The 22,739-nt window shown below is 38.2% G+C and overlaps 1 protein-coding gene across 1 annotated transcript in view; it reads right to left on the bottom strand.

Moving 5' to 3' along the window:
- Nucleotides 1-22,739, bottom strand: part of syngap1b (synaptic Ras GTPase activating protein 1b) — a 149,192-nt gene that overhangs the window by 6,934 nt on the left and 119,519 nt on the right. The window contains exons 10-21 of the mRNA XM_046044302.1: nt 21,381-21,716; nt 21,073-21,217; nt 19,254-19,398; nt 18,881-19,117; nt 17,351-17,552; nt 16,465-16,667; nt 15,984-16,185; nt 15,016-15,609; nt 13,134-13,574; nt 12,332-12,505; nt 11,733-11,944; nt 6,413-6,485 (exon numbers count right to left, since the gene is read on the bottom strand). Of these exons, the coding sequence (XP_045900258.1) occupies nt 6,413-6,485; nt 11,733-11,944; nt 12,332-12,505; nt 13,134-13,574; nt 15,016-15,609; nt 15,984-16,185; nt 16,465-16,667; nt 17,351-17,552; nt 18,881-19,117; nt 19,254-19,398; nt 21,073-21,217; nt 21,381-21,716 (2,964 nt within the window). The remainder of the gene's footprint in view (nt 1-6,412; nt 6,486-11,732; nt 11,945-12,331; nt 12,506-13,133; nt 13,575-15,015; nt 15,610-15,983; nt 16,186-16,464; nt 16,668-17,350; nt 17,553-18,880; nt 19,118-19,253; nt 19,399-21,072; nt 21,218-21,380; nt 21,717-22,739) is intronic.

Genomic DNA, 22,739 nt, shown 5'->3' with positions numbered 1-22,739 from the left:
AAAGGCGTTAAATTGTGCTCTCCCAGTGACATCTGCATCTGAAAGCAACTGATTAATCCAATAGACTTTGGAAAGATGAGTCTCGCATGTTTCCTGGTTCAAAAAAAGCAAGAAGACAGTCAAAAAACATGCTTATATAAAACATGCAATTATCTACTCTATGAAGAAGAATATAAACACATGGAAAACTCAGATTTATATTTACATTAATACACTATGCCAAAAACCAAAGAGAAACTGCAGGATTTTTGCATTTTACTGTAATACGCATCACAACCTCCTCCCCCCAACCCACACACACAGATACACACACACACACACACACACACACACACCAACATTCAGGAAATTGCAACGAGTGTGGATAAAAGATTGCAATCAGATCTTATATCTATGAAACAGAGATATGAATAATGTCACTGCAAGGAAGCAGATTCCTCATTAAACACACCTTGCTGAGGATCAACAAAACAAAAAGTTCAAAAAGTTTAGCAACATCTAAAGGAAGGTTCTATAAATGATCAATTTAACAGGTAAATGGTTAAAAAAAACTTATAATAATTTTTACAACTGATAATGTGCAGCAACTGCCAAATAATATAAAAAGTATAATAAAAGGTCTCCCCAATTGAAATATATAATTTGATGTAATTTATTGGATTAACATGTTTTCTTATATTTTCAACCAATTTTGTTGAACATGTTTGCTACCAAATTTACACAGTGTTCACCAAATTAAATGTGAACCTTTAAATAACTTTTTAATACACACAGAGTGTAATTGAAATGATACATTTTTCAAAAGCGAAGGATGAAGGAAAACCAGTAAGACCAACAGGGCCTACATTTCTTTACTAAAAACATATATTCATTGACTTTGTGATAATTTTGGAGGATGTAGTTTGTGGTCCTGTTGGGCTGTATTGCACTACGCAGAGGTGATTCTTTGATTTAAATAGGATGAACAAAATATTAGACAGTCAGTATTTACCACAAACTAAATCTTCTAAAATAACTACACAATTAAATCAACACCTCTCGAACCTCTTGAACTTATAACATTCATGAAGTATTAATTGTAGGACTGTTGTATCAGGCTGCATTATGTTTAGCTCAATGTACCACACGTACCATACATCATTTCTTTTTTGCAATCGATATACTTGTAGTGTTTGCTACAGGTCTGATGCTGCTGACTGAAACTCCACAAAAGGATTCAACAGCTTCCACCATCCAATGTTACACCAATGTCACTTGTAGTTTAGTAGTGTATGTCTCCCAACAGCCCGCAACCAGATACAAAAAACCAAATTGTCATCAAAAAAAATATTTAAAAAAAAATCACCACCATTGTAAATGAAATTCAACACTTTTTTAAACCTTCTATGGCCTTTTTTTTAATAATACAACTGAATTCAATGCTTTTTAATGCTTTACAAGACCTGCAGATACCCTGTTACATTATCTGGCAGTTATTACCTTATCAGTTTCTGAATTGTGCTTTTATTTACTCATACAGCAGTTTTTTGATAAATATCCTTCTGTAATTTCAGTTCTGAAAATTCAAAATGTCTGGATGGAAGTCAACTTGTGCAGTGTATATTATTTGCAGGTATCAGGATACTGTTGTGGGGAAGATTATGGCATCCTGCACCTGTGTTATTATGTGAGTGTGGTCTAATTAAGTGTGAGGTGTTGTTTTTGAAGTTGGCAGCAGTGGCCTGAGGAAACAATGGCATCATGCCTCACCCCTCTCACTCCCTATCAATTTACTTTCCCCACCTCTCAGCTGCTGCGTGTGCACTAGTCTCACCCAAGTGTCATCACACTTGACTGAACTGTCTGCTTGTTGTAAGTGCTGTGGTTTATGTGGCCCTGAAGCTTAAATACAAAACTGACCAGTAATTTCTAAACATCCTAAGCACAGTCTATTTTAGCAACAAGATAGATTTAAGGAGCATTTCAGCATAATGGATTCCCATCTTATCACATTTCTTCTTGTGTATCAGCTAATAGCCTACTGTTATCCATTTAAATGGCAGTAACACAAACACCTGTATAATTTAATCCAAATGAATAAAACGGCCTTGTGACACATACTTTGTGACTTTTCCTCTAGTGCCACCTCGAGGTTGACATTTGTGGTTTTGAGTGTAATGTCTATAATATAACAACTGTTGGACAAATTGCCTTGAAATTTTGTACGAACATTCACACACACCCTCAGGATGAACTGTTACATCTTTGATAATCTCTTAACATTTCTTGTAGCACCGAGGCCTGTTTGGTTTATGACTGCAAAACTAACAACATTCCTATCATCCTTAAATGCACATTATGTTTAGTGCTAATCAGCAAATGTTACTGTGACATGTTAAAACACTAAACTAAGATGGTGAACATGGTACTGTGTTTAGCATCATAATGTTAGCATGCTGTAGTGTTGTAGTACTCGAGACCGGTCTTAAGACCACTTTTTGATGGTCTTGGTCTCGTCTCGGACTTGACCGCATTTGTACTTGGTCTTGTCTCGGTCTCGGACATTGAGGACTCGGGATTTTATTTCAAGACCAGTCAAGACCATAACTTTTGGAATATCAATAAATTGCTTTCGTCTCATTTATTTGTTAACATCCTAACTTTGATTTGATGTAAAACAAGAGGAGTGTTAAATAAAGATGCTTACGTTGATTTCAGCTCTTAGTGTTTGTATGTGGGTGCTTTAATGGGAATGTGGGTCTTTCAGATCACTTTTAGAAATAGTAATTGTGTGTCATGTAATGTGGGGAACTGGTCTTGGTCTTAACTCGGCCTCGCCCTCCCTCCGTCTTGGTCTCGACTTGGTCTCAGCCCCTAAAAGTCTTGGTCTTGACTTGGTCTCGGTTTGGGCGGTCTTGACTACAACACTAGCATGCTGACATTAGCATTTATCTCAAAACCCCATTGCGCCTAAGTAAAGTCAAAAAGAGTTACTCATATGGCTGTAAAGTCTTTTTACAAGCTGTAACCTTTGTGTTAAATCACAGATGTTTGCCTTATAGCATTCATTCTCTTTAGCTTTCAATGGTTTTAACACAGTTATCTTTGTATATTGGGTTTGCTATTGTTATAAAATGCAGTGGCCATACTTTACTTTTGACAACAAAGATTCCCCCACTCAGGTCAACCTTTAGTCAACTCTCACTTTTTAACCAATGACTTTTGTTAGTTTATCTTCCTGCAGATTTTTTCAACTGCTTTAACAGAAGCATGATGACGTCTTGAGTAAAGCAAAACTACTATTACAACCTAGAAGCACATAGGGCATATTATTTGATAAAACCTTCAAGTGATTGAGGCCATGATTTAACTTTGTAGGGATTGATCTGTTGAAATGAATGAGTTGAACATTCCTCATTCAAACACCACACTGAAGGTAACCTCCAGCATAGTTTGAATTTTAAGCAGGTTGCTGCTAGCAGTGTGCTCTTCTATAATCCAATATACATTTTCACCAAGGCAGTATTGGAGTTTAAGTTGTCACTGGTAGATTTAAAGCCATTAGTTGCTGCTAAATTCTGGTGTTAATATCTCCTCTACCAACTGGTTATTTTACGATAATAGAGAAAGACCATAGTTTGGTATCAACAATTCAATGCAATGATTTAGTTCAATTCAATCATGGATGTACTGCCAAGTGTAAAGGTGTGTAGCTCCTCTATGAATAAAATAGATATTATAAATATTCAAAGGCGCTTTACAGGGGGAAAGATGAAAGTAATTGGTTAAAAAAGAACAGGAGGGGAGAGAGTGGAAGGAAGTTATTTATCAGTTTAAACCGTATATTAGTTTTGGAAGATGGTTAAATACAAAACATTATTTTACAATGTTTGGATGTGATTAAATGAAGGATAAATTTGAAGAAAAAAAGGAAAAGAAATCTGAATTAGGAATTGTAATGAATTGTGTGGGGAAATCTGAAAGTAAACCATGAGGATAGCACCTGTTAGCATGGAGACAGACACAATAATGTGAGTTAATTAAAGACATGTTTGCTTTTAAAACATGGTAATGTTGTTTATGAGCACATCTTTTTGAAGCACGATTAGAATTTTGAATATGACACAGATGCAACCTGATATAATGATGTGAGCAAACCTTTTGCAATGACAGATATGTAATTTTAAGTTTAAATTACTTTTACAGCTCTGAATCAACAATCCTTCACGTGACCACTCTGTGAATATTGAAGCTTATATTTATTATATGCGTTGTAAGTTATGTATGTGTGTTGCATTTTGGCAAATGGCTGTTAAATTCACCTGCCAATGTTTGGCAACAACAAGCAGGAGTAACATGAGGGAACAATCAATAGAATACAATAGAATCCCTATGTAACAGTATTGTAATGTTGTCCTAAGGCATCCTCCCAAACCTTGCGCTGTGTCTTAAAATCACATCTTTTGAAAACAGAATAATAATACTGCTTGAATATTGTATGCTCAGCCCCAGAAAACAGGTACACCACATTTTTTTGCTGACAACGAAGACTCCCAATGATTCATTCTAAAAGTCCTGAATCATTTTCTTTATAGTAAATGTGAGTCTCCCTTGGTGTTATCTATTTATTTAAATTATAATAGTTATAATCTGCACTAAATCAAATCCCACATACTTCTTTCCACACTTACACTTTATGGCACTCAATTCACCATCCTACCCAACTGGGGTAATATCTACAAACAGGAAGCTGCAACATCACAGTAGAGCTGAACTATTAGTCTATTGGTCAGTCAAGAGAAAATTAATTTTGATAATGGATTAATGGTTTAAAGTAAATATTCTATGTATTTTAAATTTAGAATTTGAGAATTAGCTATTGTCTTTGTCCTACGTCATAGTAAATTGAAGATAACTGTATTTGGGTTTTGAACAGTTGGTTGGATACAACAAGACATTTTAGGGGCTTTTTTTAGGTTTTGTAGATCTAACAATTACTCGATATATATATATATATATATATATATATATATATATATATATATATATATATATATATATATATATATATATATATATATATATTAATCGATAATGAAAATAACAGTTAGTTATTACCCCAAGATCACAGGTTACATTGGTAACCTAAACAGAAGCCTGGTAACTACTCCCTACAATAGTGAGGACTTCTCAGAATATATAACTGTCACATTAGTTGTAATAATGACCATCACGTGATGCTCTGAAGCTTCTAACAGCTCTTCCCTTTGGCATGTTGCATTATTTTTTCCCCTTTGTTTTGATGGGTAACATCTACCATGAGGAATTTCTTTTATTTTTCATGCAATTAATTCACAAAAACTCACAAATACAACAAAATGAAAGGAGGAACACATAAGGTGGGGGCTACTGTAGCTTTTTGAAGGCTATTTGATTAGCATTAAAAAGTGTCACATGGACCCACAATAGATTTATAAACTCGGCTGTATCTAACGTAACTAAAATATGTCCCTCCTTTACCAGCTACAACATTAAAATGATGAATACTTTGATGCATCACATTAATAAATACACATTATATTCAAATGGGCCGTTCTGCACAATTAGTACTTTTACTTTAAGTAAGTATATTTTGTTAGTAAAGATCTGAGTGCTAAAACATATGATTACTATTTCCACCACTGCTGGTGTCAATCATAAAGAATGATTATTTCAGTTTGATTATGAGAGCCCCTGGGTTATAATTAAAAGAAGCTGATATGGACAAATTTCCAAGTGTCCAACCCAATTACGCATTGTGTGTGTGTGCATATATATATATATATATATGCACGCATATGTTCACAAGTACACTATCTTTACGTCATGACTCATGCTTGGAGGTGTGCTGACAGAATAAGAAAGGGGGTGGGTTGACAGCATGAAATGAAACAGACTAAAGAGGGACTCTCCTGAAGACACAACAGCATCATCACCACCACCACCACCACCACCACGCAGCATTTGGGGCTCAGCTGTTCAATAACCTGATTGTGAGTCTGGTTCTACATCCTATATGAAACAGGAGTTTCAACCCCTGACATGCTCGACAGAAACATTCGACAGAAACAACTACACAATTGGCAACATCATCATCACAGACCGAGATATGCTCTGAAATCCAGCTAGAGTCAGACATCTCGATAGCTTGAGCTGAGAAATGCAAACAGCAACACATTTTGATCTTCAAAGCTCCCAGGTATGTTGGCGACAGATGGCAGTCAAATCCAAACACAGGGACAGGTCAGGGACAGGGCAAGACAATCAGAGGGACCACATACACACAGCAGACAAAATAATAACAGTAGCAGGGGAAAAAGAGAAGTAGAGGGGGGAGAGAAGATAGCACGGGCCATTGCACGGACTCGACGAGAGAAGAAGCAGTCTCACAGACCTGATCAGCGAAAATCCTGGTTTTTGGCTCAATCACTGGTCCTCCCCTTAACTCATCCTCCACAGCCATGAGTCTTGGAAGCAGAGAAAGAGAGAGAGAGAGAGAGAGAGAGAGAGAGAGGGGAAGGGAGGGGTGACAGAAAGAGAGGGAATATTATGAATTCAAGATGATACTTAACAAGAAGTTGAGCAGATGCATCTCCTCACATCTGTCTCAACACCACCACAGTGATAAGATGTTGGTTACCTGTATCTCAAACCTGAATTCCAAACCTGATAGGCAGTTCAATCTTTTAAGCCCATGCAAATGTTGAGCAGCAGAAACCCAAGCCATGTTTTCTGAGGCACTGCCAATTTTCACTGGTGGAGCCTTTTTTCTTCTCGCCCCATGGGATTCATCAAAGCATTTATACCCATTTTAAGGTGTACTAAAAGTGCAATTACGGCCAACTGTGGACAATTACACTCAGTTATATGAAGTGAATGGTTCAGTAACAGATCCCGATCATCCCCAGGGAATTGACCATCTTATGTAACATGGATTGACCAAGGCGCTGGTGGAAAATCCTTTGACAACTGATTTCAAAGACTTCACTGTAGTTTTCATGAGCCATCAGACAGTGCAGGTTTCCCGGCTCTCGTGATTATCCAAGTGCCAGGGATTTACTCCAGATAGGGTCATTCAAGGATATTTCTCTCACAAAGTTATCTTGCAGTTGCACAGCCAACTGGCAAAACTGTGAATATTGTTATGGTGGTGATGAATGCCAAATAGAAGTTAGTATGAATAAAAAAAGACCTCTTTACATGATGGGTTTCATTGGATTTCCTTTCATGACTTTCCATCCGTTATTTTACAGCAGCAGCAAAAACATCCTTGCAATTTATTGACATGAAATAAGCTTGCTGGGAAAGTATCCCTTTATAATAGTAACTTTGCAATTTTGTCAATTTGTCAGGGTAAAATTACCAGAAGGACTATAACTTGTGTGTTCATTAGGCCCCTAAGCCAGATAGCCAATAGTATACAGGAACATTTAATTGCCACCATGTTTCCATGCAGAATAAATATACCACCAATCAAGTCGTACTGTCTCTCTCAGTGCTACCTTCAGCTTCATATCGTTTATTCAGAACACAGAGACGGACGTGTTTGACAATAAAGAACGAAAATCCACAGGTGAAGTTTCAAACATAAGTGTTTGGATGTTTTATTCCATAAATAATGTACAATGTTGAGTTATTTTACAAAAGAAGAGAATTGGAAAAGAAAAGAATCAATCATACTGTAAGCAGACAGAAATATAAGCACTGTCCCAAAAAACAATGGAATGTAACATGGGTGTACAGCATTAAGATTTTGACATGACTTCAAGAGGCAGACAATGATTCATGTGGGTGATATGTTACAAAAAAGCTTTTTGTATTCAGATGTACTTCAAGTAGTGTGCTTTTGAGGTCAAGTCGTACACGTAGTCAAAACAATGTGTGTATCTACCAACGTGAGGTCACACTGTCTGAATATTTTGCTACAGAGAAAAAAAGGCAGGAGGACAAAGGTGTTAAATAGGATGTAAAACTAAAGTAAAGTCAATGGAAAGAAACAACAGACCTGGATCAAAAATCAGCTGCAAATACTTTCTTTTTTTGCCAAGTGCAACATAAAGTATGTGTCTTTGACTGAAAACTTACCTCTCAACATGTGATTTGTGTTGATGCAGCAGACCCCCCACCCATCTGGTTACAACAAACTGAGAATTATTTGCAACCATTTGAAACAGGTCCGTATAAAAGTGACTATAAACCCTTGGCTGTTGCTACAAGCCATGCCAATCAGACCGATATTGATCACACACACATCAAACCAAAACTCATCACCACTATGAATTAACTTGCAAGATTAAAACATAAGTTTTGCTATAGTAGCCTATCAATATATTCTTGCTACAAAAGAGAGGTGGACATACTGACACCAGATTATTATCTATGTCTCTGGAGAGGGAAAAAAATAATAATATGGTTGCCCTTTTTATAATAATATTTAAATCATACTGTAACTGCATAAGTTAAATGACAGTACTGTCTACTTGCTTAAACATCTATTCTGATCACCATGTCACTGGACACCACCAATGACGGACTGCAGGTCAAAAGTCATACCAAGCATATACAGCAAAATCATACAGATATAAGAAAATCTTTTTCGCTCTAATTAATAAATAATATTCATTGCAGTCTTTCATTTAAAATGCAGATACATTCACAAACACCATACAGATAACCCAAACACAAGTTGAGAACTTAAGAACACACTTTGCAGAACACACTGTTGTCAAAGAGTCACGCCATTGCTGTCATGTTGTCTCAGTGGTATTTTGCACTTTACAGTATTCCAGGTCTTTATGTTTTCTGTTTAGATACTGTGGATGGCACCTGGTAAAAGATTTTGGCAGGAAGTTATTGTTTCTTTATGTACACAAGATGCATACAATACACCTCAGCAGGATCCTGCATGTGCAATGCACAGACAGCACATGTAGACATATTGTATCTATTATTGCGCTTCTGCTGCGAAAAAGTTAGCTATTGCAAGGTTAAAATACTTATAATCTCACTATCAATAGAATTCATATATATCTCATATATTATTATTGTTATGGCTCTTGCATCACAAACTTTAATATGCTATGGATTATAGTTAAAAATAGATTATTACTATGACAGGTACAATTAAGACCATTAATTCCTGCGAACTCACTGCATCTCACATATGTAAATCAGTTGTTTAGTTCACAGCTTGGGAAAGATAAATAGTTTATGTTTATAATAACCAAAAGGCATTCAAATATTCTGACAAAAAAGTGGAGAGCCTGTAGCCAACTAATGGGGTCACTACCCTAGAGAAAAATATATAAATACAAGTGCTACAGGTAAAGTGGATTCAGTGTTTTCAGTGGATTTAACCTAAAACTCAACGTTGCTTTGGTTTAAATTAGATTGTTGGAAACAAAAAAGTGGATGTAATCTAATGACAGATCTCAGATGTGCTCAAAGCTTAAATAGTAAAGTTTATGCACAGAACATTAAGGCTTCTCTGAAAGAAAGTCTCTGACAAACACAACGCTAAGTGTTTAAGTTCTGCAGATCAAGAGATTTTTTCCAGCCTACAGAGGAGCCATAAATTCAGGATCACATATGCTCCTTTTTGCAGAACCTGAGTTTGCATTTGTATCAACATAATCTATTTGAATGCGAAAAATTTAACATAAAAGTCAAATTAAGATGAAATAAGGCTACACTTGTCTTCTCACTAAGATTTTGGTGTCCAATCAATCCGATATGATGGCCTGAGACCATGTTTCTTGGCATCCACACTTTCTGCACTCTTTGCATTGCTCATAATTTATATGTTGAAATTAAAAAGTGTTCAGATGATGCACAAGTCTTGCTATACATTCGATGACATGGTCTGGCTCAGTAAATTGTTAGTATAATTGACTTGGAAGCATAGAGATCTGCTACTTAATACATCCTTGTGTGGTCAGATGATAAAAGTCACACAAGTTACAAGTGTAAGCCTTGGAGATATCAGCTTCCTGCACACTATGCTTACTGTATTTGCTTTAAGCAATATGCTCCAGAGGAGCAAAAATCAATAGTTAGGCTTTAAGTGCTCTGATAAAGTTCCATCTATTATGTGGCATATTTCCTTTATGCCTTTATGCTTGAATCTTCATCATAGTCTGTGACTCTCTCCCCTCTTCATATTCCACCATAGTACTGTATGAATGCAAAAAAGGAGAGACGTATCGGCCCCCATGTTCACTCTGTAGAAATATACATCAGCAGTCCTTCAGTGAACATGGTTCACCTTGATTTAAAACGGAAGAGCTAATATTAAACCATGGCCTTCCATTGTCCTCTGCCTGAAGGCCCAAAACAATGCCGTGTGTTGCTTTAAAAAGTGCAGACATGTTTCTGAAGTTATCAAACCTTCAGTCCTCTTGTGCTTTTACAACGCAATCTCGAGGGAGAGTCAATTGAAAATAAGCTAAGTGCAATCATCTGAAATGATCCCAAGATCCAGTTAAAAGCTGTTCATAGAAATGGCTGATGATAAGTGCAAGAGCACAAGTATATGGGAGGATATTTAAAGGATGTTTTTATATACAAGGTTAGATGTTTTCCCATAAAAGACGAGCAGGACTGTCTCTGTCTTCATTCCATGTCTTCTTTCCTGGAGTGGATTAGAAGGGGCAATATTCTCTGTCACAGATATCCACCCTTCAGTTTCAGACCATAGACTATTATAAGTTGTGAACAAGAAAATCTTGTACTTCTTTTCCTAACAGCCTTTTTTATCTGAATGCAACATTGGGAAATAAATAGAAGCAAATTTAGGCAGCATTGCAGATGTGAAGTAACAGTTAAATGCTCAAGGAATTCTTAGAACACAGCAAAAATGTGGTTCGTGCCTGTATACAACTGAGATACGATCAATATTCCACTCTTTTCCCATCAACTACTTAATTTTGTGGCTGATCAATAAAAAGTAGATACTGCACTCAATAACTACACCATTATAATTTCACCCAAGCACTCAATAAATTAGGCCTCAGCTGGAGTTCTCCACAGTCAACCAAAATATGATGCTCTTGAACAACAAGTAAACCATGTTGTGAGGTCTTGATAGCAGATTTGCTACGAGAGCTTAGAGGACAATCAAAGACTTTTTTGTCCAGTTGAAGAGAACCAACCACCAAGGGAACATGCCCTGCATGCTTATCGAAGAAGATATATATCACTGTCTTCCTCATAATAGTTTCTCATTCAATTTATCACTCATTACATGTCTGCAGCTTTGGCTTTTAATATACAGTATGCTCCCTGCCTTTCTCCCAGTACTTAATGAAACTGAAACAACCTCCTACCTTCCAATATTCTTTGAAAGATAACAACCCCTGTAAATAGTCATATTCCAATATGCAATATTTGTATCTTGAGAAAAACATCACTGCTTCAAGTTCATGTTTCACTCTTGTTAAGTAGAATCCAATATGCTAAAGTTGTACTGTGTCAACCAAAGACTACTGCTTCCACTTACTGCTCAGGAGTATGATAATGTATTTTAATTCATGATTGCAATCTTAGTCTGAGCGAATATGCCACTTCTTAGAAGAAAACTCATATAGTCTAGTCACCAAAGGCGTCACAATAAACAAAAATAAAGTCAATGTGGCCCGCCAATGGCCTAACTATAAAAGACCACATGACGTCTTAGCTGTCTTTTGCCCTCCATCCCAACAACAGCCTCCATTTACCTGCTAATTATTCCTTTAATTTGGGAGTCTTTCTCCACTTGCTGTAGGCGTAGCCTCCTCTCACTGTCATCAAGTCGATTTTGGTACTGTAGGAGGATCTTATTGGTCTGCTGCTCCTGCGTGAGGAGCCTCCGCTCGTACTCCTCCAGCTTTTTGTGGGACATCACCAGACGCTCCTTCAGGGAGTTGATCTCCTCCTCGTACTCCCGTACCTGAGGCAGAGATATGGAGAGAATGCTAAACTAGAAATGTTTTAAGTAGGTTAGTGTTTACATAGCTTGAATTCTCAGTGGCTAGTGGTTTTAAAAGTTCTTTATGCGCATTCATGAATTTAAAAGATACTGGAAAGAAAAACCACCTCCAGATATTTAAAATTACAGTAGCTGTTGCACAAAGGCTGATGTACAGTGAATATACCACTGAAAACACTGAAAAAGATTTATGAACACTTGGCGTTGTTTCCCACACAGCTTGAGACCTCTGGACCTCTGCGTTTACACCAGAGTGCCATCTGCTCAGCAATGATAGACGTGACTCAATGTTCCTCTGCATTTTACCAAGCATGAATAAAAGAAGCCTGTGATATAAGTGAAACCTACCCTGTCCATGCGTGACTCATCCATACTCTTTGAGTACTCCTTTAGTTTGAACTCTTCACGGTCAATTCGCGAACTTTCAATGTCAGCCGACAGATGAGGCATGTTGGAGACCCAGGCCACTGTTCGCTCATTGGCTGGGGTTGGGGGATTGAGGGTAGATGGAGACTGGGCGACCTAGGAAGAAAGGCCAGCACAATGAATATGAGAATCTAAATTCTTAAGTGGATGAGAGTCAGTTTCATAACAAGCGATATTTGAGAGGGTTTTTATCAGGGCTGAACAATTAATCGTTTTCAAATTGAAACTGCAATTTGAAAGAACGTGATTAGCTAATCGTGAAGACTACGATTAAAAATGTAGGTTAATTAAACAGCGCATCTGACCCTTTTTAACAGTCATGCAGTTACAAATTCATTCCGTTGTCATCCTTGTGTAACAGACTTGCTCACCAATCACAAGCGCCATGCGCCTCCTGTTACGGTCCTACTCACCAATCAGAGTGGGCACAGGGCGTGTACATTTTACAACATCTGCACAGCTACATATCTCACATACATAGTTAAAATGTTTCTTTTTTGGTCTTTTTCAACTGTGTTTATTGTTGATATACGATAAATTACGTTTTGAGCATGGCCGGACCCTGGTGGGACTCAAGCCCTTATAACTACTCAATAAGCGAAACACATTTAGTTACAGACATCTTACACACACTGTTGCTATGAGCACAGGTGCTGAAAGAAAAATCTGGAGTGCTGAAGAAAAGAATAGAGAATTAAATGAATTCAGAGTGTTCAGATGTTACCTGTTTGCTCATGGTGGGTTTGAGCAGGTGCTGTTTCTGTTGCTGAGACTGTTGCTGTGGTGACTGTTGAGTGCTCTGACTTGTGGTTCCCTGTGGACTCTGGCTTTCCCTGACAGAGCTCTGCTGGTGAGGCAGGCCCGGGGCAGTGTTGTCTTTGACGGACAGCTGCCGGGACCCGTGCTGCCTGCCGCTGTAGCCGGACTCTGGTGACTGGAGTAGATTCCCACTCTGTGGCCGTGTTTTAGCCGGTGCAGGTGCAGCAGCTGCGCTGACGGACAGCTGATGGGAGGTCTGGGACTTGACGCGCTGGGTGGGAGGTGGGGCAACAGAACTCTGGCGCATGGGTTGGACTGTGGAGGGGGGTGTGGTGGCCAGAGAGGAATGAGAGGTTCCGGTCTGGGAGGTCATGCCCATCATTTGTTGTTGCTGTTGGAGGTTATCCTTAGGAAGAAAACAAGTAAATAATAAGCATTTTCATTTCTTGTTTCAGTTCTTCAAATGATGCTACTTTCAACTTCAACCTTCAACCTGGGCAGTCATACAGAAAACAGCCCTGCGTTTAAAAAAGGTGGCGATGGTTGGGCATGTTGCTCCTGGAGTCAGCTAGACAATAGGTGCGTTTGACTTCATGCGGAGCTTTGCAGCGCTGACGCAGGTAGAATGCGTTTTTTATACCCCACCCCAGCAGTCGCCTGCATCTCACGCTTGACTATCAAGTCGGCAAAAGTAAGCTGCAGTCATCTCAAACACACCTAATACCATCCAGGAAGTTCAGTTTGAGTGTTGTGTTTGTCTTTTCAGATGCATTTCATCACCTTTATTTTTTTTCCCATTTTTCCTTCTCTATTTCAGAGCTGTTCATACTGTTCATTTTGTCTTTTTGTATATTTTATATACTGTATATCAAATCACCTACCTGAAGAACCTAACACCTGCACATAACACTAATTTATTCCAGCATCCTTCGCACTATGCACCATCACACTCTGTACATGTGTACTTGTATGCATGTATGTGTATGTGTACCTGTAAATCTCATCCACCTCATGTACCTCGCATGTACATAATAATGATAATAACTTTACTCCTGCATCCTTTGCACTCTGCTCATTGCACTATTGTCTCAATCTGTCTATATTGTTTTTGTTTAGTGCATATATGTGTTCTCTATACTGTACCCTGTGTTTGATTTTATTATTGTGTTATTGTATTATTGTATAAGTAAGCACATCGTGAGCAATGTACAATCCTGAGTCAAATTCCTCGTATGTGTACACATACCTGGCAAATAAGGCTGATTCTTATTCTGCCTGTCTACTGTTAATTATGGCTTGCAACTATAATTGTTTTCACTACTGAATAATCAGACAATTATTTTCTTAATTATTTGATTAATTTTTGGGTGTATGAAATGTCAGAGAATGACTAAAAAGGCTGATCACAACTTCCTGGTCCAAAACTGAAAGAGATTCAGTTTAAAATCCCATTTGACAAAGAAGATGTACGATTGACACTCTAAACAGTTGCTGAAGCATTTTCTGTCGATCAGCTACTAGACTGACTAATGGTTTTAGTTCTTCTGTCAAATGATTTTTTAAATTGTTTAAGTCATTTATAAAGAAAAAATATACCAAACATCTTTAGTTTTTAGGCCATTAGTTGAACAAAACAAACAAGTCGTCGATTTGGGCCCATGGGAATTTGTGATGGCCCTTTCTCAATGTTTTCTATTGTTTTTTCCACTAAATGAAATAAAAAAAGACTGATTAAATGATAATGAAAACAATCATTAGTTGAAGTGCTAAAACCATCAGAATATTTTAAAAGAGTCATGGCAATTTACACCTGGTGGCTTTAAGACATCATGAGAACATTCATGTACCTGCACTTGCATGGACATCTGCCTGCGTGAATATTCAGCCCTGCTGTAGTCGTCACTGTAGCTGTGTGAGTGGATGATGCTGGGTTGGCCCAGGTGACCGTCCCTGGTCCTGAGGGTAGACAGGTCCTCGCTGCGAGAGAACCCCCCATGGGCGAACTGTGGGATGTAGGTCTGGTGAGAGGGCTCAGGGTCTGGCGCCAGGAGCAGGGGTGCTGGAGGTTGAACCCGGCTGTGCTGGTGATGGAGCTGTTGCTGTTGAGGCCCATCAGCAGTCGCCAGATGAAAGAGGGGATTCTGGAAGGAAAGCGGGTAGCGCATGGCGGCGGCCTGCTGTTGCTGCTGCTGGGATAGCGAGTCGGTGGTGGTGCCCATCTGGCTCAGCTGGCTCAGCCGAAGACCGCCGGACATGCTGGAGCCGCCAGAGCCAGCTGACAACCTCCCACCGGCCCGCAGCTGGCTGCTCAGGCCCGACCCCAGGCCGCCACCGCCTCCGCTGCTCAGCCCTCCGAAGCTGCCCATGCCGGCGATGGAGGCCTGGGAGGAGTTGAGCATGTCCACCGACTGCAGGTTAGACACGCTGTTCATTCGGGAATCCTGGAGGTCCATCATAGATACGCTTTTATTGACACTGAGAACCTAGATAATAAGGGATATGAGAGGCTAGTGTGCCCCGTTATTATGTATGCTAGGTGGCCACGGATGGTATGGGTGAGGGTGGTGCAGGTGTTTTTACCGCGAGGCCAGGATATCGGAATGCCTCAAAGTATTTCCCAGGAAATACCGCTAGGATGAGTTGCGTGGTGAATCAGTGGAAAAAAAGCAGATGTCATGATATACTACAGCCTCGATCACACGATGGCAGATTCTATTAAGTATGACTAACATGCACGTCATACTAACCTCACTTTGATAAAGATAAACCTAGTGGATGGGATGAGGATTCCCCAAGTCTGTATGATAAAACTCACCTTAGGGTCTGGTTCTGTGATGTCCGAGCTGCTTGTGCAATATGCTGGGCTGGATCGGGCCAGGGGAGGGCGTGATACGTAAAACATGTCTTTGGAGGATGCTCGATGAGGGTGGTCACGGTCCTGAAAACTCATCTGGGAGCGGGATGGCATGACCCCTCCAGTGGAGGTAGGGGAAGGCAAGCGAGTGATATCTATAGAGCTGGAGAACAGCAGTGAGTAAGGCCAACCACAGCTTAAGACAGACAATAATTATTATTATTATCATTTACAAATCCATTAGTCGATCTACAATAATGGGCAACAATTTTGATAACAAATGAATCGTTTTGAGTAATTTTTTAAGATAAAATACCAAAATGATATGGTAGCAACTTCTTAAATGTGAATATTTACTGTTTTCTCGCAATACAATGCAATAGTAGACAGAATATGGGTTTTGTTGTGATGGTCAGACAAAAGCTGTTATGGTCACGCCTACCTATTAAGATCCCTCATCATGAGATTTTGGAACTCGGATGAGATGCCCCTGTTGAAGCTCGGCCGTGACAGCAGCCTGTCTGCCTGTCTGTCCTGCACCCTGTCTGTCTGATGGCTGGGCTGCCTCTGGAGGTGTGGGTTACGCAAGGCCATACTGATGTCATTCAAGAGGCGAGGCAAAGGACCCAGTTTGATGATGGCATCCTGTGGTTAAAGGAAAAAGAAAATTAATTTTGCTGAGGATTTAAAAATAAAATTCTTTGAGTTATCTAACATAAGGGTTTCATTAAAATACCATATATCCACCTCAACTCACCTGGCACTTGTAAGTTAATGACAGCTCAAGCCTGATTTATCACTTATATGGCAAAAAGGTTTGAGGTGAGAGTTTTTTTTAGACTAAATTGTTGAAATTCAACTTGAAATGACATATGCATTCTGAGTTTGGTTTAGTTTGGCTTCACAGTAATAAAACCTAAAGTGATGTACAGCGGGTTCATTTGATTTAAGCCATAATTACTGGTGTTTGTGTACTGGACTGCATTACATCATCATGTGTAGCTATTTTTATTTTTATATTTTTTACCTTAGTTACATGAGAGGGTACAATGTAGGTGTCCAATCCCTGTATGCCAAAGTGATTAAAAATACAGCAGTATTACCAAATAAGAAAAATGAAAACTTGTTAAAAACCCAAGAGACATCCTGTGCAATTGATGACAAATCTAAAAACTAAATAAAAAGGGACAACATGTTTTATATTATCTTAAATAAATAATAAAATACTAAAATAAACAATAATATTACTATTGTCTTATTTTGGAAAGAATGACAGTGTAAAATTGTAGTTTATAATGGCATATATGACATGTTATGTTTGGGTTTACCTTGCTGAGCTGAGCCATGACCTCCCAGAGGAGACTGTGCAGTATGGACAGCTCCCTGCCTAGGTCGATGTATCCCTCAAAGCCGCCTGCATTGCTCACACTGTCCAGGTTGGAGATCTCATACAGGAACTGCTGCATGGAGCCCCACTCCATCTCTAAAAACTCATTCATGAAACACATGTACTCCTCTTTATTGCCAAACCTGCAGGTGAGAAAAGAAGGAAAGCCAGTGGTGGAGGGTAAGAAAGAGAAGGAAGGGAATGTGAGTAAAAACAAGTAAGCAATTCATGGTGAAAGGTGAAATTAAATGTCACGAAATATGATAAGTGTTAAATTGAGGTTCTGTTTCTTATTCATGTCCACTGCCACCTTGTCAAGACATTTAGGTGTGAGTCACTGAATAAACACAAATGGGCTTGTTTAAAATGAAAATGGCACATGGTACCCTTAACACATCACTAACTATGTGGTACAGCGTTGAATAAACCAAACGGAGACAAATTTGAGTTATAGCACAGTGGCTTGTTTATGAAAAACTATTTGTGGTCTTATAACTTGCAATGACACTAATATATAGTTGGCAAAATATGGAGCATTCTAATGTTTCTACAAAAATATTAAAATTAAAATTAGGGAAATGTTTCACTCATTTTCAAAATTGTGTTGAAAAGATATGTATGGTATATTGTTTTAAAGAGGTCAAATTATGCCTTTAGTCTTTTTCCCTTCTCCTTATTTGTTTTATGTATCTTTTTCATGCATGTAATTGGTTTGAAAAGTCAAAAAGCCCAAAGTCCACCCCAAACGGAGTAACCATACCTTACCATTGAGTTCAACACACAGGGTGAAAGAGGAGCTGCAGCAATGTGCAGTATGACAAAAATACGGTGTTTTTTAAAAATGAAACCAAGTAAACTTATTATGGTACAACCCCTAAATAAAATTAAGAACCTGAAAATGAGCATAATATGACCTCTTTAACACGCAACTTTTATAGGTTCAGAATATAACAGCAAAACTTACAAAATAATAAATGGGTCTGGAGAAAACTTTTTTGCACCAATATACCTGGTTACAGATGGTCCAAATGTGAAGGCTTTCTAATTTCTCAATATGATCTAAACATAGTTTTGAATGTGGTCGTATCGTATTCCAAGATCACTCGAGAGGAAGACATTACATATTTTTAATGTAAGACAATTTGAGTATTTTATGCAATTGATGGTCAACCTTCTTTTTCCCTTCACAGAGGAACACTACATTTAGATTCAGAAAAAAGGCATGTTTTCTTGTAAAAAAGAAAAAGAAGAGATTTGTTGCTTATGTTGATTTGTTGATTATGGATTTTGACTGAATTCTTATTGTTTAAGCATGTTAGATACTGTCTAGCATACAGTACTGTGGTGGTAAACGAGTGGATGCAAATTAAAAAGGCTATAAATAAAATGAAATAATAATAATAATGATAATAATGATGATAATAATGATAATAATGATAATAATGATAATAATAATAATAATAAAACTGACTTGGAAAAGTTAGCCAGGTTCTGCACCACTTTCGCGATGAGGGTGAGCGTGCGTGATGTCTGCTCATCGGGATACTCCTGGGTGAGATTGAAGAGCGATGGGGACATAATGGCAGGACACAGGAAGCGCAGGAAGAGGGAACCACTGATGAGACGGTCGGCGATGTCTTCCCGGCCTCTCTCTGCACAGCGCACTCTCCATGAGGCAAAAACTTCCTTCAGCTCTCGAGGGAAAACACTGTGAAGGGCATATACTGATAGATCAGAAACAAACTGTGGAGTTTGTCATTTCTCATGTTTTTTTTTAAATGGAGTAGCAGAGAGGAATAAACTCACTCAATACAAATGAAATGATTTATTTATTAAGTGCTCACCAATGTGAGTTAACGATCTTGCAGAGTGCCAGTTCACAGCACATTCGAAGATTGGCTTGGTGGTCTGGGAGTACAGAGGGTGGTGTTCTCATGGGGTCCACTTCGCAATTTTCCTCTGATTCATACAAGGCTCTTATGAACTCCCCTAGAAATGACATTTCATTAGGTGCGGCAAAATAGTAGAAACTATCACCAAGATCAGTTCAGTGTTGTTAATACATACAGCAACAGCGACAAAAACCAATAGAATAATAGACTAATATAAAAGAAATCCATTATGGGAGAGTATGAGATTTTTCCATCAGCTGCAAATTTAACAGACCAAATGCAATATTGCCACAGGACATGCTGAAGTGTAGGTAAAGAGGAATTACTGAAAAACAATACAAAGTTGGGAAACTTGGGTGGCAGGCTAATTAGCCAACAAGCTACTGTAGCTAGAAGGCAAACCTGCAATCAACTCTAACTTTTATTTATAAGCCAAAACACCCACTTTTAAACTAAGAAAATATTTATATCAATTTCATGTATAGAAAGTTACCCTCAGAAATAAAGGAAGAAGATGATGTATTACAGACTGAATGTGTAAAAACTATTTCAAATTAATTGAGGACAAAATCTTTTCCACCAGAGAAATGTCTTGCTGTTGCAAGACATTTCCGGATGCAAATAAATTGATTTGTGTGTTGGTTTTCTCTCCTCAGGATTATTGCAAAGCTTTTTGAAAAGAATTACCAAAAAATAAGTGAACAGACAATATTACACCAGTCTTTGCATTGGTCCTGTGTCTCTTTTAGACTTGATTTTTAAATTATATTACAAAGATCTAAATGTTTTCACACCTCCATACTTAGTCTCTCCCTCTATACTCTTAGCCACTTCCCTGGCTATCGAAGAGTAAAGCAATAAATGTGCCAACACTTAAGACAAAGAAGTACGGACAGGCACCCTTTTATGTCTATGAACCGAAAAGTGTGGAACAACCTTAAATATCTGCCGTGCAATTCAGAAACATTTCAAGTTTCACCTTTTAAATCTTGCTTTTAAATTGTATTCGCATTGATCTACCGTTATAATATTCACATAAAGCAATTATATTATATAGTATATTATATTTAATTTATTATATTTAAAATGTATTATATTTTTAAAAAAGGCAACCTTTTTATTTATTTGTTAAGATATTGATGTAAAGCAGTTTTTATATGCATGAAAGTTCCTTTCCAGTTACTGTTTACAAGTATCCAGAGTAATGGTGTTTGAATATGCTAACGTTCAACATATTAGATCCAAACTGCAAGGTAAATGTTAAGATTTTGTATGTACTCCATTACACAAAAACACAAAACAGAAAACATTAATTAATGATGCTACGCTAATGTGTACAATATATTATATTCCCTTCCCTTTCTTTAGGGAAGCTGTATGTCTCTACTTTTGAGAGTAGCTGCTTCGTGATCCCACACACATCTTTCACTTGCTGAACTTGGCTAATCATGTAATTCAATACATCATCAAACTATGTGCAGAGATCTAAAAAAACACCAGTTTAACTCTGGGTATGGTAGGAAATAATAAAATTCCCTCACAAAACCAAACTATCTCTTCAAGCAAAAACAATAAGGCAGGCTGAGAGAAATGGGTAACAGTATCTAAGGAAGGATTTTTCTTTTAATTAAAAGTTTGGTTATTCCAAAACTTCCAAAAGTTCATCTCCTGAATTTGAAATTACTTTCACATTGGTGTGAATATTGCAGTTGCTTCAGTTTATACAGTGACAAACTCAAACATCAAGTTTTCCGCAACTATTCTTGCTCACCTATAGCGTCCTTGAGGTACTTATGTCCGATCAGTTTGAGGTACTCTTCTATGGCTTTGGTGGCCAGAGTGTTCTCTCTGAAGATAAGGTGTTCTCGGTCGATGAATCTGTCTACCTCGCACATCGCCATGTCTGACAGGAAGTCCTGGAGAACAAAACAACTTAATTATTACTCTTTATTACATACAATGTTTACAGCAGAAATAAAAAATGATTAGATTTTATGGTCACAATAACTGAAAAGCCTTTGTTTTAGATCTGTTTCACATAGTTTCAAATCCCGATATGTCAAATAGAGGCGTCCCTACCTTAGCTTTCCCTGTGCTTTGCAGTATATGCACCAATGCACAGGCCACTTCCTCTTTGCTCTTGACACTCAGCACAGGCTCCAGCACAGCACACATGGTGCGGTAGTTATTGGTGACGTACTCTGCAAACTCCTTGTACAGCTCCATGGGCAGGATGTTCATGGTCTGAAAGCGTGATTTGAGGCGTAGGGATGCGTTGATGATCTTCCCCCCTCCCACACCAGCTCCCTTGGTGAGGACGCTGGGCTGGATGACCGGGTACCACTGCTCCACAAACTGACGTCCAGTTATGCTTGAGATGGGGATGCTTACAAGTCCTAAGTATGTGCTCTTTTCCTTAGAGAGAAAAAAGTAGATATTTGTCAACATGAGCATGTGTCATAGAACATTTCTTTCAATTTCTGAAAGTCTGAAAAAAAAAGTTCATTAAAAACTTTAGTACTGAATAAATAATGAATTTTTTTTTCACAGCCAAATAACACAAAATTGCCACTATGTTGTGCATCTGCAGGGGGCTGATAGGGTTTTTGATCCATGGCAATGACTCAATGATAACTTCATCAATCATGATGTTTCTGGCTTGTCTTTCCTTCAAGCGTGCTCTCACTGCAGTTCGAAGACACTCCCATTTCCCTACAACCCAAACTATGCCCGTTGCAGAACCATAACCATGTTGTTATAAAGCCAATCAAGCAAATGACAAAGACAAATGCAGTACAACCAACCCAATTTGATATTGGCTATTTTATTATCAAGCCACTGAATGACAATGCAGTCATCCTCACAGTACATTATTTCCTCATCTATTTATTTTTGCTGAACTAATCCTCTAATAATCCAAATTGCTCATTTCCGTTGTAAAATGTTGGTGGAGATTTTCTACATCTACTTTAAAATACATGTTCAGGTGTGATTGAGAAATTCGATTCCCATATTCCAACGGCAAAAACAGAATTCTGGCATTTCTATGGCAGCAGCAGCAGAAACAAGTTATGAACAACATATCATCGCCTTATAAGTTAATGAACTTCTTGACAAACACTTTCTTATTTACACATTCAGAAGTTATGGGGCCACATTATCACTCAATGAGTCGTGTTTCTGGCCAGCTGGTGATTGCAAGTCCGATATTCACTCTCCTTTTAGCTTTGTTTTTGGTCTCTACCAACTCCTCAAGGAATTATCTGGCTCTATAGCTGCTAAATGTTCCACTATGTTCACCAGCTTGTTGCAAATTGTGTCTGTCTGCTGTTTGGTGCTTAGCAGGTCGGTTACAGTGGGTTTTTGAGCTTGTTCGCCTGTGGCCAATAACAACTCTATGAGAGTGAGTGAACCAAAACAGTAAACTTGCAGTTTGGA

Source organism: Micropterus dolomieu, linkage group LG03 (assembly GCF_021292245.1).
Source record: "Micropterus dolomieu isolate WLL.071019.BEF.003 ecotype Adirondacks linkage group LG03, ASM2129224v1, whole genome shotgun sequence".
NCBI lineage: Eukaryota > Metazoa > Chordata > Actinopteri > Centrarchiformes > Centrarchidae > Micropterus > Micropterus dolomieu.
Note: the sequence above shows the minus strand (reverse complement) of the source record. Positions and strands in the feature narration are given on the sequence as shown.